We start from the raw sequence: 17714 nt of genomic DNA, 5'->3' as shown, positions 1-17714 counted from the left end.
TGGTGCTGGCCACTGCCTCCCTCTGCGCTGTCGCCCGAATCGATTTTTCGCCGGAACCGTGGCGACGCCCCTGCCCCCTGACGACGCATCGCTCAACTACTCCCTCCGAGCCCCCAACAATCAATCCCTCTTCCCCAAAAAGCGGACCTCGATCAATCTTCTTCCCCCCTCCCTCCCTCCCCCGCGTGCACTCCCGGGTGCGACGTACCCTAATGAAGACGTGCCCAAATCAACACGACTAGTTCATTACATTAATCCTGCTGTAATAAAAATTTTTTTATTCGCTATGCCGTGAAAAAAATATTCGGTTGAAGATATCTCGAGGCATATTCTTCTAGAAAAAACGTCACATTAAGCAAGCCGGATGCACGTTTTTCAAACGAAATTTCCGTCGGACAAGACTCGAGTTCCTTCATGCATGAGCATAATCTTGCATTTTTTTCCAATAGAAATAAATTTTAAGATAACTATTTCCCGCACTCACTACAGCGTGCATGCTTTCAAGTAACAAATCCTCAGGAGTACTTTGCATGAGCGGCAGCAGACTCCTTGAATTAAGAGAATAGTTTTTCAATTCAAAACAATCGTGTTTATTTATAAAATTTATTATCAGAAATAAAATTATCAAAGGAACACCAAAGAAAAAACCTTGTTTTTATAGACAATTATATAAAAATTATAAGCTTATGAAAAAGCTATTCAACAAAGTCATGTGTTGATAAATAAAAAAACATTTAGCTCAAGACTACTACTAGTTATCTCAAAACTCATATCACTAAAACAATTTTCTACTTAGTATTAAATTGCCATAGAAGATATTTCTATGCTCATGTCCTTCAGCATTGGCACTAAAATGGCATGGCACATTGTATCAATAAATATACTTTAGCTATGCATCACAACAAATAATTTACTCTGCATTTTGGATAGGTGGTAACATTCTTCTATATGACATAAGGAACAATACTCGTGATAAAACATTGTTCAACTTGGAAGTTAAATAATGAACACTCACTTCTCATTCTAGAAAAAAGATTTGTATTTCACGATGCGGCTATGTGCACATTTAACACCTTATCTTACAAGACCAGCTTCACTTGTACATTATTTACATGGTATAATGAGAAAGGAAGTTTTAAAAAATGTCTGTACAGAACAAATTGATGTTTGTACAATATGTGTCGATGATAGATGAAAACAAAGAAACATTTCTAAAGCACGAAAACAAGGGAAGGAAAAAGGAGGCTAATGTATTTATATTTATATATATATGTATATATATGCATATTTATATATATATATATATATATTTATTTATTTATATTTTTTCACTGAGTAGAGGGAACACAGGGTTATCTTTATGATGCAAAAATGTTTTAAACACCAGAAAACGCACTTGCAATCACTGAAGTGCACACAGAGATAGACTACTGAAGTATAGCTTCTCAATAAAAACTTGCCAGGTGATCTTTAAACAATCCCAGAGCAAACGCAGCCAACCTAGAAACACTTTCAACAGCTGCATATCAAGTTGACTTGTGCTAACATTTTTATACCTCAAGTCCTGTCTTCCTATTTCATTACAACACATTTCATATTTAGCTTGTATTAAAAATTCGGACGAGCATAATCCTGCTTTAACTGGCTGATGAGTTTTTTTGTCCCTTACCAAATGTATGATTAAATTATTGGTCTGTCTTTTCGCCAAAACAATTTGAACTTAAATATCTGAAGTTTCATAACAGGTAAAAAGTTACAACCACACACACACATTCACACCATTGAACCAAGAAATGAACTCTAGAGGAGAATTCGAAAGCTACAATAAAGATGTCTCCTGTACACTTAAATAAAAAGAAAAACATTTTCATCAAATGCTTTCTCTAAATCACAACAAACCTCACCCTTTTGCTTCCCCTTAGGGTGACTCCACAAGTAAATGGGCACCACTTAAGGTGGAGACAGACAGATTGGCCCTTATAAATACTAAAACAGATTTCTCTCTCTTCGCTTACACCAGCACCCAAGAGACATAACAATTCAACATTATTGCAGTGTGAGGTACAAAATACAGTGGGTTCTGAAACGGATCACTGAAACAAAATGATTTGGTTGGTTCAATTAGGTCACCTGAAATATGAATTATGACAAAAAAGTAGACCACAATTAAAAAAAATAATTCGCCAAAACTCTCACGTAGGACTGATACATACGAGCTGCATTCCATGGAGACCATATGAAGTTAATATGCATTAAATGGACAATATACAACTTCTTTTGACACTGTTTAAGGCTCTTTTGTCAAAGACTTTGCAAACAGGTACAGAAACCAAATAACTAGTTTCTCATTATTTTCTAGTTTAATCAGTTGCAAAATACAACTCCATTATTAAAAAGAGATCACAACCAATTTTCCGTGAGATTTCCCATCCTTTCCAGCTTTTCAATGCTAACAAATGACCTATTTTGTGCAAGTGTTAAAAGAAAAAGAAATGAAATACTATGAAAGAATTTCCACTCATAAAAGCTTTATCAACGATGAATGATGCATCCAAATAATATACTCCATAAAAAAAAACAAAAATATAAACTTACAAAGAGGTTATAATATATTCACACACTTTCTTTTGTATTCTCAACACTTACATATGTACAAAAATATTGATTCATTAAAGTGTCTTATAATTGACTTTTGTACACTAACTTTTTTGCTCTATATCTAGTTAATAATATAATAATAATATGCTGTGCAAATGTACATGACGACCTAAAAATGATTTAAATACTACATCACACACATTGAACCATCACGGTATTCTCTCTTTTAACACAGGAGACAATGAAAAAGAAATAAAATTTTTGGAAGAGATAAAATAACCACTTTTCTTAAAAGACTCTTTTAAAAGTTTTTCTTTCCTCCCTTTGTACAAGTCCCCGTCAGATGCTTTGAGCACCATCAAGGGCAAAAGTTTAGATAGGGTGAGTGGAAAAACTCATCTCAACAACATGGCATTAACGTCACAACAACCCCTCACAACTGCAAAGCTCTTGGTTTCCTTCAATCCTTAATAAATTGACAACAACCATTCACATTAGGGGGTGTGTGCCCCCATCACCTTACCTCGCACCCTTTTTTCTCCACCGCGACTCTCAAAGAGTTCTCGGCACCGGAGTCCCCGGAGACCCCCAAACCCTCACTAGAACCCAAACTTCCACTACCACTATTACCTTCAGCCTTCATCACGTAACCCTCCTCGCACCGCGCCAGTTTCAACCGAATTGGGACCACTTTTGACGTCCGAACTTCAGGCGCCGCCGCCGGGGCGATCCCGCCCGTGGACGGCACGGCCGAAGGGGGTTGGAGGGGCGGCGGTATGGGGTTGGCACCACCCTGTGGTATGTGGTCCTTCCCACCCGCACCACCGCCTCGTGACGATGGCCTCTCCGGCACTGTCCCCGTGGCCCCCTCGGGGGGAGCCACTGGCACCACCAATGGTTCCACCACACGACTCCCACTCGACGACGTCGACTCCGAACCGGGCGTCAACACCGAGGAGCGCTTGTTGAATCTGATTATCAGCTTCGTGGGCGCACTCTCCCGCTCCGAATGGACGATCTCGACGCCCAGGGACGAGGAAGACGCCTCCATGCTCAGGCTGGTGTCGCTCCCGCGCCGCGAGTGCTTCTTCTTGCCCCCGCCGCTGTTGCCGCCTCCGCCGCCGCCGACCCCGCCTCCACTCGCCGGCTTCTTCTTCTCCTCCTCGTCGAAGTCCGCCATGATCATGCGCCGGTACTTCATGCTCTCCCGCTTCAGCTCCTCGACCGTGGGCACGTGGATGGCCGCCGATGCGGCCGCCGACGAGATGGCCGCGTTGGCCGCCACCGCGGACAGCCTCTTCTTGGGCGGGCGGCCTCGGAAGCGCCTCTCGTCGCCGCTTCCGCTGCCACCGCCCGCGCCACTCGAGGTCACCACGCCTCCTGCCACCGCTATGTCCGTGCCCCCGAACTTGATCTTGAGCTTGGGGGCGACGGCGGTTGCGGGCGAGCCCTTCGGGGGCCTGCCCCTCCGGCGACTCGCGGCGCTGTCCGAGCTGCCCCTCCTTCGACCCTCCCTCTCGCCCTCCTCCCCCGACAGCACGAACGACGGGTCCAAGTTCCTCAGCTCCCTGGGCACCCCCTGCCCGCTCTTCTCCTTCCGCCGCTTCTTCTCCATGTCCACCACGGCCCGGTAGTCCTCCCGCGTCGGGATGCTCGTCATCGAAGCCACCGCCTTCGGAATGGTTATGACGGCGCGGCTGACTGCGGCCGCCGGTTGCAGCACCGAGGACGTCACGGCCGTGGAACCGGCCACCGAGGCCATGCCTCCCGGGCCTCCCCCCGGGCCGACGCCCATCGGGGCCGCTCCCCCCACCGCGCCGGCCGCACCCCCGTCGTCCATGTTCATGTCCTGCGTCCAGTACTGCCGGAGGAGCTCCTTCTTCCTCATGCGACGCAGATTGGACGAGGGCGTGACGGACACGCCGAGGGACTGATGGTGGTGATGGTGGTGGTGCTCGGCGCCTCCCGGGGTCCCTGGCATGTGGATGACACCGGCGGACGTCTGCTGAACCACCTGCGCGGACACCACGGGCACCACCGGCGTGGAGGTGTAGTTCGCATCCAGGAACGGGCCCTTGATCTTGACCTTGAGCTGGTTCCGAGACTCGGAGAAACATGAGGGGGCCTTGTGCCCACTCGGGGAGAGAGCCGCCAGGTTGGGGGGGACGATCTGCGGAGGGGCCAAGGGAGAGAGGGGGTTGGATGACGCGGGGGGGTTGGATAGGGGCGCCGGTGGGCCCGCCACCCCCGCCGCTATGAGCTCCTTCTCGAAGTCTTCCAACAAGTCGGGAACCTGGTTTCCGGCATAGGACCCCAGGAGGTGGTTGTGGTACGACGATCCCGACGAGGGGGGTGGGGTGACCGAGTGGGGAATGGCAGTGGAAGAGGAAGAGGCGGAGGACGGAGGGGTGGGCGGGGGCGGAGGGGGCTCGAATGCGGGCACGGCGGGGGCGCTGTACGTCCGCATGTCCACGGGGCCGGGCAGGACGGGCTGAGGGAACTGGGATAACCTCGGCTGCGTCTGCGGCGTGGCCAGAGACTGCGGAGGCGGCAGTGGAGGTGGCGGGGGTGGGATGAATGACGTGTCGCTGCCCTCGGAGACCCCGATTTCATCGTCGTCATCCTCGTCCATGCTTCCTCCGCCACCGCTCAGATCTCGGGTGGTGGCCAACGGGGGCGTCTGCCCCCGCAATGACCTCGGCGACTCGTCCCTGAGCCTCGCCTCAGCCATCGCCCTCGCGATGTCCGACGACTTCCGCCTCTCCCTCATGGCGCGCAGGTTCTCCAGGTCCTCCTCCTCCTCGGCGTCCTCGATGTCGAAGTCGTACACGGTGCCCACCAGTTTTGCCCTTATCGTCCCGGAGCCGTCGTCCGGGCCGATGTTCCACTGGTTGCGCTTGTTACCCCTTCCTCCGGATCCCCCGTGGTCCTTGGCTCCCCTGCGGCCTCCCCGTCCGCCCCTGCCCCCTCTCCTACCGCGACCGGAGGGCTTCGGCGGAGGGGACACCGTAGGCACTTGAGCGGGTATGACTTGCGCCTTGCTCCTCGGGGAAGCCCTCGTGCCCTTGGCCGGGGATCTCCTCGGCGTCCGGCCACTGTGGTTGAAAGTCTTTGGAGTGGCCGGTGGTAAGAGTTCTAAGATGATGGGCGAGAAGGCCGGAGACTGCGGCGGTTGAGGGGACGAAAGCTGGGCAAATGACTGCTGCGAAACGGTGGGCTGAACTGGTGGAGTGGGCAAAGGAGGCGGGGGTGGTGGAGGCGGAGGAGGGGGAGGGGGAAGGGTGGGTTGGGGACTTGGAGATGGGGACACCATCGCCGTGGTGAGGGCCATGTTGTGAGAGGAGGAGGTGAAGGCAGCACCACAAGGCGTGGGTGTTGATTCTTCCCCCTTGGTCTGAAGTGAGGATGAGTATCTGAGGGAGAACGGTGGTGGCAACAGGAATGATTCAGACGTAGCCACCGAGGTGGGAACATTGACGTCCATGGGAGAAAATATGGACGAAACGTTATTTTGGGTAAAAGTCTGATCACAAGTAGTGGCAGTCCGGTGATCATACTGCGGGGGAGACATGGGGTGTGATGGGTGGTTGCCACCCATGGAACCCCCAGAGTAAAGCTGTCCATCGGATGCCCCAGACACTACAGCGTTCACATCACCTGGCAAGATTGGCAACTCCCTTATTCGATCTGGCATCGTCTGCACCCTCGTCTGGAAGTTATTATGGTGCTGTTGTTGGATCATTTGGTCGTGATGGTGCTGTGGGAGGTGGCTGGTGGGAATGGACTGATCCAGCAGCTCGCCATGCGGGGGAATAGGTCGGTCCTCCTCATCATCATCCAATCTCCCATTGTCCCCGGCCGACGAGTTGGAGGAGGAAGCGGTGGAGGACGAAGAGGCACACGACGATGAAGACGAGCGGCGAACTGGTAAAACTTCACTGTCGGCCCACTTGGCGGCTTGAGCAACACGCGTGAATATGCAGTCTGAGGAGAGAGGGGTCGGTGCCAGTGGGGCCAGTGTAGAACTAGAGTGGTTGGTGTCAGACGAAGGGACACTATGCGGAAGTGGAGTGCAACCGTCTCCGGGAGGGACCCACCTCTCATCAGAATGTTCTGCTTCATTTCCATGAATCTTTTCAGTACCAGGCATTGGCACTGAATCCATTAATACACACGCCTCATATCCAACCTTCTCAGTTTCTGGCTCCAGGTCAACCCCGACCCCACTGTTGTTCGGACACTCGGCCTTCTCAACTCCCAAGGAAACACTACCCAAGTCACTGAGTGCATCATAGTTTTCAGACGCTGCAATAACACCAACATGCAACGAAATGTTTTGGCAATCTGAATCCAATGATGTTGAAGATCTGATCCCTGACACCTGCACAATGGAGGCTTGGTTCACAGGCTGGGGAATTATGGCACATGATGATGGTGAAGATGAGATGGGGTTGGTGGTGGGGGTGAAGGTCTGGAGGGGTGGAGAGGCGTGCGACGACACTGTTAACGTGGGAGAAGTGAATGTTGTCGTGAGCGGGTTAGAGACAAGTGGTGGAGCCTGAATGGAATTCATTGGGTACGTAGAGGGTGAGAGGGCACTGCTGGTCAGGGTGGTCGTAGATTGTTGCCCTAATGCCACAGTTGACGGCATGATGCCAGGAGGAGTTGGAGGGTGAGGTAGACTGGCCGTTGATGGAACTGGGGAGAGTAATATTGACGATGCAACTGAGGGAGTAGTGTTTGTGTTGATGGTCAATGGATGAGGAGAAGAGGGTACGGGCATCTCTGAGATGGGCAGCGCAGGCGTAGTAGTGGCGCCTGCCGGGATGGGAGAGACGGCTGGAGCCTGTGCGACTGGCACAGGAATTACGGGATTGCTCGGAACTTGGGTGATGGGGGGCACAGCATTTGGTATCATCTGCACTGGAAGTGGCAGTTCCTCATTGCTTGGCACAAACTCTGGCTCCATGACACCCTCTGCTCCGTTTTCTGATGGCCCATCTTCATCACCGTCCTCACCATCTGTGCCCGCACCAGCCGATGAGGATGGGCCAGTGGTGGTCTTCTTTGCGTACTCCAATCGCAACTTCTCCACCAGGTTCAGTGTCTCGCGGGCACTCTCCTCCTTCGTGACTTCCCGGAAAAAGAAGTCTGGCATAGGCGGGAAGGAGAACTGGAGTGAAGATAGGGAAGGTGGGGGAAGGGGTGTGGCATGCTGTGATTGCACATGGCCGCCCAGTTCTCCAGTGTTAGGTGTGGCATTAGGAGTGCCACCCTCTTCTGTGCTACGCCTTGGCTGCATGGAGAGGCGGTGATGCCGATGCTGGCCAAAGCCACCCTCGGAGGTGGCCGTTTCATCAACGGCAAGCACATCATTTTCAAAGTCATCAAACAGAAGATCATCACGGTGAGGAGGGGAGAAGATAGAAGTGGATGACTGCAGAGGTGGTTGGTTTCCAAAGTTACCCGCACCACTCCTGTGAGTTTGGTGATGTGGCAAAGTGGGGGCAGGAGCGTTGGAATGAGGTGGGCAAGGAGAGACAATGTGGGAGGCATTGGCAACTGCATTTCCAGTTCGATTGAGTGCGTCTGACTGGTTGTGAAATTGGTGGAAATTTTGTATGGGATGCATGAATGTCTGCTGAAGCCTGCGTGCCATTTCTTCCTCTGCCTCAAACATGACAGGTGGCTGAGGCACAGGTGGCAAGGGACTTGGAACCATGGTTCCTTGAGTGGGTTCCATACAAATCTGCTGGTTGGAATGAAGGTTTGACCCAGATTGCTGTATTTGCTTCTCAGCAGCAGCAGTTATATCCTGAGCAAGCTCTGCCACTTCCTTCATCATGGCCACATTTCCTGAATCATCCTTAACTGATTCTGAATAAGGAAGTGTTATCTGGTTATCACCAGGCTTATTTGATTGTATCAGTACTTTCACCTCCTCTAAATCATTGGAATCTTGTAGGTGCTTCACCTCTCCAATCAATTTCACATCATCATCAGAAACAAGCACGCCTTTTGAATCAATGTCATTGATCGTAATTATTTCACTAACTATTGCTAGAGTTTCTTCTGTGTCCTTGTTATCAGACTTAACCTTTATACTATCGTCCACCCCCTGACTAGCACCAATATGCACGTCAATAACTTCTTTATCTTCAAGACTAGAAGGAGTTATTTCTTTAATATCCTCTTCTACTAAATTTCTATCCTCAGTTAAACTCCGATGTGTATCAGTCTCAAGGGCAACATTTACATCCACAATGTCAGGTAACTTTGGATGATCATTCTCTTGAATTTCTTCCACTTTATGCGGCAAGACTACATTTTCAACAGGTTCATGAACTGGCTCTGGGGATGTGATCTTTGCCGCAGAAACTCTGCCAGCGGACCTTCCCTTCCGTGGAGATATAATTGGTGCTTTAACAGGTGTGGCAGCTTCAACAGATGCTGTTGTTTGGTTGCGTCTACTGGAAACTCTTGTTTTATTTGGTGAAGGCAAATTATTTCCACCATCAACTTGATTCTTAAATACCTGATCTTCTCCCAGTTTTTCTGCTAAGCGCTCCATTGACATTCGCTGACCACGCCTAGTGACTGCTTTTTCTGACTTGGCCTGTGCTTCCTCAATTATGGATACATCATCAGTGTCTTCCCTGCCAACAACAGCTGGCGTTGGAGGTTTCTCCTCCACTGCGGGGGTTTGAGAATCAACTGGAACCTCATTCTTCACTGCATCCTCCATTGGTTCCTCCACTTCCTTCTTAGGAGGCTTTACGACCACGGCATCAGCCGCAGAGGTATTTTGTGAACTCGCCTCGGGCGTTTTGCCACGGGCTCCGACCCTTCGTCCTGGCTCTTTTGGAGCCTCTGGGGAAGACTCTGCGGAGGATTCTGAGGAGGACTCTGAGGACGAGGATGTCGAGGAGGAGGACGAGGACGACGAGCAGGAAGAAGATGATGACGAGCCGGACGAGCTGTGGAGAAGGTTTGAACCACTTGGGGCATCTTTGGTGCCGCTGATGGGCTGCTGCTCCCCACCCTCTGAAGGCATGGGCAGAACTTTCTTGACCCCAACCTCTTTGCTCTCCACACTCCCCGCCTCCGATTTTCCCTTCCCGGTGGGGGAGGTAATGCTCTGTTTTCCATCGTGGGTGCTGTCAGACCTTCGCCGCCGCTCCGTAGCTCTCGTAGGACGCGACTTTGTGGGCTCTCTTGGAGCACTGCCCCCACCACCTCCTCTGCTGGACAAAGGAGTATCTCCTGGTCTGATGTCAGCATCTCCGACCCTATCACGTGGGCCCTTCCTGTTCTTCTGGACACTGGAGCTTTCATCATCTTCAGGGGAGAACTCTTCTCGTGGTCCAGATCTATCTGCATCGGAGTTACTGGGCGGCCGAAATCCAAGTTCAGGCCGCCTGTCGGAAGTTTTAAGCTTCTTGTCAGGCGTCCCTCCCTTGAACTTGGGCCGACTTTCACTGAACTTAGGTCGACTTTCACTCTCTTTGCCAAACAGGTCATCCACGTTTCTTTTGTCTGACCTACTTTTCTCCTCTCGGCAATCTTTTCCTTTGCTGTCGGTAACCTTTTTCTCAGGGGCTGTGGGAGCTTTCTTCTTGGAAGTTTCAGCAAGGTCGGACCTGGTTCCCTTGTCAAGAAAGGGCCAGTTGCCCTTGCGTCCACATTCCTCTTCAGTTTTCACTGTCACTCCTGAATTCTCACCCTCCACAACTTTCCGGACACTCCTTCGCCTCTCCATATTTTCCTTCACATCATCTGAACCATATTCTGTCCCTTTCTTTACTTCCTTTCGTATCTTCCTCTTCCGTTTGGTGTCAGTACCTTCATCCTCCACATCATCCTCATACTCATTTTCACTTTCTCCTGATGAAAGGTTGAATTCCCCTTCCTTTTTGATTTGGGTTGAAGATTTTTGCTTGTTGCGAGCCTTGATGGACTTATTCTTCGTAGGCTTCGACGATTCAACAGGAGTGACAGCTACGGCACTTTCCTTTTCTGGTTCGCCTTCAGCAGCGCTGGTTGAGGTGGGTTTTGTAATAAGACCACCTTTGATGTTCTCTGCAGCTTTCTTAGCTGCTTGCCTCTGTGGGACATAGGCCAAGATTTCATGTGGATCTCCCTCCTTTTCTGACTCAAATGAATCCTTCGATGATGAATCTTTATTAGCTAAAGAGACAGAATCTTTGGTCTTTGATGAATTTGATAACACTTTAGGGCGATGTGACTTCCTACTTGCTTTGACATCATCTACATCGTCAGTAAAATCAAATATGTCCTTGCTGCTAGTCTTCCCCTTTTGGCTCAACTGAGCGGTGACACGCCCTAATTTAGACTTAGCTGGTTTACTAATGGGTTCCTTGACATCTACATTTTCTTCATCACCTTCCTTTTCAAAATCATAGATATCTTTGGGTCCCTTTGATGACACATCCTTTCCAGCAATGGAGGAAAGAGATGACTTCCCATGAGTCTTAGCCTTGGATGTGTTTGACTTCCATGGCTTGGTATTCATATCTACATCCATTTCAACATTTTCATCATTGGAATCCTTATCAAATTCATAAACATCTTTGATTTTACTAGATGGCAAGGGTTTACCACGGTGAGAACTTTTTCTATCTGCTTGATGACTGGATTTTCTTGAAGCATCAGCGCAACTATTTACATTCCCGATTCGCTTGGCAATATCTGTCCCAGATTCCAACTTCTTTACCACCGTCTCATTATTCACAGACTTTTTCCCTGATGATGTTAGTTCTGTAGTTGGTGCCCCACCCTTTTTGTTGCCAACGGGAGTCGCCACTTCTGAAGCTGATGCAGCTTCTTCACTGGCATTTGAATCCTTAACATTTCGCCCATGACCAAACCTCATGCTCTCAGTTGCTTTCTTAGCTGCCTGTCTTTGAGGAACTATTAGATCTGTTGGTGCCGTGGATGTGTCTTTTCCCTTCTTGTTCCCTTGAACCCCAAATTTCCCTTTGCCAAAGTCATTCTTACTCAACACTTCTTTCTTCTTCTTTTTCTTCGGCAATGCCACATTCTTTTTCTTTGATGGTACTTTACCAGAAGTATCAGTTGACTTGTCTTCTGGTTCAACCTCTGGCTTGGACTTGACTGTTTTATCACCAGTGAATTCCTTAAGGAAAGCCTTTGTTCTTACTGGTACACCAGACTTAGAAGCTCCCGATGATGAAGACCCTGCTGCAGAAGATGCTGATGATTCAGAGGATGATGAGGCAGAAGACTCGGAGGACGACTCTGCAGATGAGGAAGCTACAGAAGATAAAGATGGAGCGGGAGAGGGCTTTCGAGGCGAAAGCTTGCGTGACTCCGGCACTTCTGAGTCCGAGTCTGAGTATATAGCTGCCTTCACTTTGGTCACCGCCTTCTCGATTGGTGTCACTGGCAAACCAGCCTTCACCGCATTCCTTCCTGGCTTTGAACTCACAGTCCCAGGAGGAATCAGATCATCACTATCCGAGGCTGTCCGATCATCACTCATTTCTTTTTCCATTTGCATCAGTGTTCTACTTCGACCGGGCACCTTTCTCACACGCCTCTTATTCACTGCCGCACCTACCATTTCCTCCTCTTCACTACTTGCCACAGCAGCTGCAGCAGCCGATGACGACGATGATTTTAACTTTGTCCTATTAACATAGGAAACCTTTTTGGGAGGAGGAACACTTTTCTTCTGGGTCACTTCCTTCTCATCTTCAGTCATACTACTTTCACCTGCCGATGTGTCCTTCCTACCTTTCACCAAAGCCATGCGCTCAGCCTCACTCCCACTGGACATACTGTACAAACTATTGCGGCGGCGAGATGAAGCACCATTGAAGTAAGTTCTTTTGTATGGGTTCTCTGACATGGCGGGTGACGCAGGGCCAGTGGAGGAGAGGGAGGTTGAGGTCCTGGGAGGTTTGACGGAGGGAGCCAACACAAGGCCATTAGGACCTTGGCGAGCAGAATTGTCTTTTCGTTTGCGTTTCTCACCAGCAGCCATTAACGACAGCATCCCCGTGGCATCCTCTCGGCCATCCTTTGACTCTCGCTTCCTTCCAGCAATGCGAATGAGTGCCGCTTCAAACTCGACTTCTGTAGTGGGACCATTGAGCACGGATCCATGCGAATACAACTGGTCATACAAAGATGGCCCATGGTTAGCTGCAAGAATGGCTTCTGTCTCCGCTATGGTTAAGGATGTTCCATCATGAGACAGTACAGCTACTTGTTTGTGGAAAGTTTGCTCCCTCATACGGAAAAAGGTACGGGACAACTTTTCTCTCCGACTCACCATATAGCACAAATTGCGTACCTGTCGCAAACAAATTAACCATATTTAATATTGTGCATTTGAGTGATTTTTGGTTCGGTATCATTAATAAGCATTTTCAATCCTAAAAATTCAGGAACTATAAAATATAAATGAAACAATTAAACAATAAAAACCTTACCCTTTCAAGGTCCTGTCGCAATTGCACAAACATTCTCCTCTTCTCCATGTCAGCCTGTTCTTGCTTTCTAGACAGAATATCACCCTCCTCCGTTCGTGGAGCCAACAATGGTTTGTTAGATGCAGCCTACGATGAATAAACATCAAATTTAAGGGAGATATCAGGATGATGAAGACATAATACCAAATAATGAATGTGGCCAAGAAAATTGATTTACTAAAGAATGATAAACAGTGAACACTTCATATTTCTGAAAACAAATATGCCAGCAACTTTCTATTACAATAATGTTTATAATTTATTATTTTTTCCATTGAGTAGCTAAAATATTTTAGTATAAGATTAATTATATAATAAAAAAAGAAAAACATTATCCAGAAAAATCTAATAAATAGGACCGAAATAAACTGTAATAAATAACCTGTGAGCAGTCACTGGCTTAGGTTGTGAACATTGTGCTGTTTTAGCATAGATTTGTCAAAATGTGATCAAAATGAAATATAAGGTCACAAAAATGGTCCCATGACTTATACGACTATTAATATAATCTTTATAACTTCCACCATGCTGTTTCTTCAAGTTTTTACTCATGAGAAACATTACAAGATAATTTAACTCATTCAAAGAAAGCAAAATAAGCAAGAGATTTTTATATCAAAATATAACTGCAATTAGTATTAAGTTCATTGTCACACTATAATACTCGAACACTTCCATCCCTCAGTGTACATACTTCAATAAAAATTATCCTTCTTCCATAGTTAAAAATAATGTCTATATTTTTACAAAAATTACCAATTGAAGATCAAACTAACCTCTAAATTGAACAAAATTCAAGCAAACTTATCCTTAATACATAAATTAGATGTTAACAATTCACTTTAAATTACAGTTCAACTTCTGAAATTTAAATATTCCCTATTTCCAACCTAAAATCCTTTGTCACATTCACAAAGAAGAATCAGCCAATCAATACACGACTTACCTTTCTCTTCAATTTCCAGTAGTTGTAAATGTATGTGATGGCATCCGAGTCTAAATTCAGTTGCTGGGCTAGATGAGTTGACACATCCTTGGTGGATACATGCTTGTAAAACTCAGCTTCAATTTCTTGCAATCTATTTGCATTTCATTGCAAAAAAATCAAGCAATTAGATTCATAATTTTCAAAGGCCTATTTAAATGTAAAAAATTTAAATGAAGAACAAATTGACAACCACTTCACGTTTAACCATGATTTTATACAATTCTTTGATCACAATACTTGAGATTACTTTTAAGGACTATTCAGTAAAATTAACTAATGCATCAAATAAATTTCAATGAAAAACAATCAATTTGCAATAAATGAGCAAAAAAAAGGCAAAGCCATCATCTGGTACAAAATGACATACCAGATGACGATGATGCCTGCACATTGAAATCCATACTACACAGTAAATTGTAAAAAAAAAAATAAAAACTAATTTTATTATTGAGAAATATTTCAACACACCAGAGTTGTGCTCAGTTATTCATACAATTACAACATTTGTCATAACAATCGATCAAAAAACAGATTTTTGCCACAAATGAAGCATGTACCTAATCATTATAGCCGGAATAGGCTTGTTATAATTATCAGTGAATTCGTTTTAGGCATTCAGTTAAGACAAAGAATGCATTTAATGCCACCTAACTCGACGCTCTATCAGATAGTCTCTCAAGATCAATCACTTCCCATTTAAATGTTTTCTGCACAAACAGTTATAGTGTTACAGAACATAGGTTTCTACTGCATACGCAAGGCTATAAATAGTACTGAATATCAATAATAAAGTGGATGCCAGCATTAATAACAAAATCAACATAATAATACTATGGCATTAAAACACAGTTTTCAGAATGGGCAAAAATCTTTCGCTCACTGCTAAAATTCCACTAATCCTGCCGTTTATTTTCGTGAAAACAATTCTGTGATTCCTCCATGGACCAAAATTACTTTAAATAAAATTACTACATTTAATTTACATGATCTCAATGATAATTTTTTAAAAATACAACAAAAATCAGATGACTGGAGTTCAGTCACTAGAGTAAAATCAAGATTGTACTGCAGATACATATGCAGCAGTTCCAATCACTTGAAATATTTCAAAAAAATGACTCATTCATTCACTCTTCCTTTAATTATGTCATCCAAGTACTTTCAATCTTTTATTATTGCGAGCACTCAGATTTGCTGAGGAAATAGAATTCATTTTTGTTCCATTTCTTTTCAATTAAACAAACAATAACAAGTGAAACAACTGAAATCTAAATAAAAATTAGTTAATCTAAAAATTTCATTGATGGCTGAAATAGGCATACAGGGATACTGAACTAATTATTTATTGGCTTTTAACGTACTATGTTTTACTCTCTAAATTTTACACAACCCAATTGTAAGCATGGCAAAGACCTTGTTTGTCAAATGCATGTACATGTGCCGAGGGCTTGACAAAGAGCATGGATAACATTTAAGAGGCATTCTCAATGAGATAGAATAATCAAGAATTCCATTCATACATCATAATTTATCATAATCAAAATTAGTGATTAACTGATATCATTATCTGAACATTTTTATAACATAAATCTCGTCAATTAGATATGCCTCAATAATCACCAAGCGAGGAGGCATGTGTATAAATAAATACAACATCATCCAGATTGCTTCAGGATACCTGATCTAAATTTTGAAGAAAAGCAATCACATTAGCTGAAATTATACTTTAAATGAGAAATCACATACGCTATACATATTAACACCCAGCAACAGGCATGCACAGTATAAATGAAAACAGCAAGGAAATCAATTCATCATTTCAAATGTAACTGCTGACACAAGTTGACACAGTGTTTCATAAACACCAGCTACAAATAAACCTAGACCAAAAATATCACTGAAAGCCATAAGCTCTCACCTCCAAAACCAGTTTCTCCATGCCAAATTAACAATCATTCAAAACAAAATTCTGTAACTCACTTCATGACTAATTATCATACTTTTATCAGCATTTATTCACGCATTACTTTTCATTTTGATAAACAATAGATGTATTTTACTTCTTAAAATAATGTCTTTGGAGATTATAGTTTTACACACTACAAATTACAATTATGGTCGTGAAAAAGGCTCTCTCTTGAACAAAGAGAAAGTACCATGTGATAATAAGAACAGTTTATTGCTATGACTCAGTTCATCTAATGACTCCACACACTTCTATTTGAAACCCAACTGTTAAGGACTTGAAGAGTCAACCTTGAAACTATCGTTCAAAATCATTTCATCATAACTGTTTTCAGAAATAATCCTTAAATACATAACCCAACACCACTAGGCCACGTTTTATAAGCATTCATTAGTCGGGAAAGCACAAATGGAAACATAGGCAATGATTATTGCATATCAATTTCCAGGAAATATAGATTTTGCCAGCGTCGATGGCTAAGTCTTCTTTGCACTGATAATAAAATTCTGCCTTTAAAAATATGACGTAAACAATTACTAATAAAACCTAGGGAACGTCTTCTGAATACTTTCTGTCAAATTTATGTGATTTTGTTCCATACAAAAATGACTCCGAAGAGAAAAACCAAATAATCCACCTAAAAAGCCATGGTAAACTTATGATTCGAGTGAACGATGGAATTAAATTTTAATATCAAGCACTATGAATGCAAAAAACTTACAAATGCATACCCGCAATGCATGCAAGTTCAATTTGCAACTTGGGGGCAAATAAGTGCAATCATTGCACCAACAATCAAGACTTTCACAATAACCTTTGCAAGGACAGAATCAATGTGAACTTAAAATTTCAGTTGCACACTCGGCGAGAGAAGCCGTGAAACAAGTGAGCGAGGCAACCACTTACTTGGCAGCATGAGCCTGATTTTTTTCTTCAGATGTCATGTCTTTGCGCCGCTTCCTACTCGAATTCTCATCCTCTGACGAAGCACCGGCCCCAGTTCCCGTCCGCTCTTTCTTGCTGGTGACACTATGCTTTTGACAATATGACTGAAATGCAAAAGAAATAGAATGCTTGAAAATGGGCAGTAAATAGATGGTACATGTTCATCCACATCAGGAGTAGACTTATGCATGTACCAGTCTGCATTTACAAATTTTGGCTGATTGCACAACAATGTCATGAGGGCTGAACGTGGCACTTTGCATTATGTTCATTTTAGTACAGAACTTTTGAACTCAGCTCAGCATAGAGCATTTTGCAACTCAACGCACTGCTCCTAATGATGACGATGATAGCTGAAAATGTAGGAGAAATACTGAGCCAAACGTGGAAATGAACCTTTACCTATTATTGCGGACTTGTAATGCACATTGTACGTAGAAGACTCTGAGCCATTCTTCTAAAATTAATTCCTGGAAATACTAAATGTCACAAAGTACCATAAAACACTTGAGTATATAGATTTACATTTGACCTCAGAAAGTGGTCCATGGGCCTTCAAATTGCTTCTGAAAAAAATGAACATCACCAAGGACAGTGGTCTTGGGGGGTTTCCATTGTTGCGCACTGTACCATAGGACGATCCACTACAATATCATCAAAAATGAATCAGCAGACATCCACTGACCCGAACAGGTTTGAG

At 45.2% G+C, this 17714-nt stretch overlaps 1 protein-coding gene across 1 annotated transcript in view; it reads right to left on the bottom strand.

Moving 5' to 3' along the window:
* Positions 1-668: 668 nt before the first annotated feature.
* rno (PHD finger protein rhinoceros) overlaps positions 669-17714 on the bottom strand; it is a 52180-nt gene continuing 35134 nt past the window's right edge. The window contains exons 11-14 of the mRNA XM_071583679.1: positions 16976-17118; positions 14062-14194; positions 13077-13202; positions 669-12937 (exon numbers count right to left, since the gene is read on the bottom strand). Coding sequence (XP_071439780.1) covers positions 3113-12937; positions 13077-13202; positions 14062-14194; positions 16976-17118 — 10227 coding nt within the window. The 3' untranslated portion in view covers positions 669-3112. The remainder of the gene's footprint in view (positions 12938-13076; positions 13203-14061; positions 14195-16975; positions 17119-17714) is intronic.

This window comes from Hetaerina americana, unplaced genomic scaffold (assembly GCF_022747635.1).
Source record: "Hetaerina americana unplaced genomic scaffold, ioHetAmer1.1.p SCAF_144, whole genome shotgun sequence".
Taxonomy (NCBI): Eukaryota; Metazoa; Arthropoda; class Insecta; order Odonata; family Calopterygidae; genus Hetaerina; species Hetaerina americana.
Note: the sequence above shows the minus strand (reverse complement) of the source record. Positions and strands in the feature narration are given on the sequence as shown.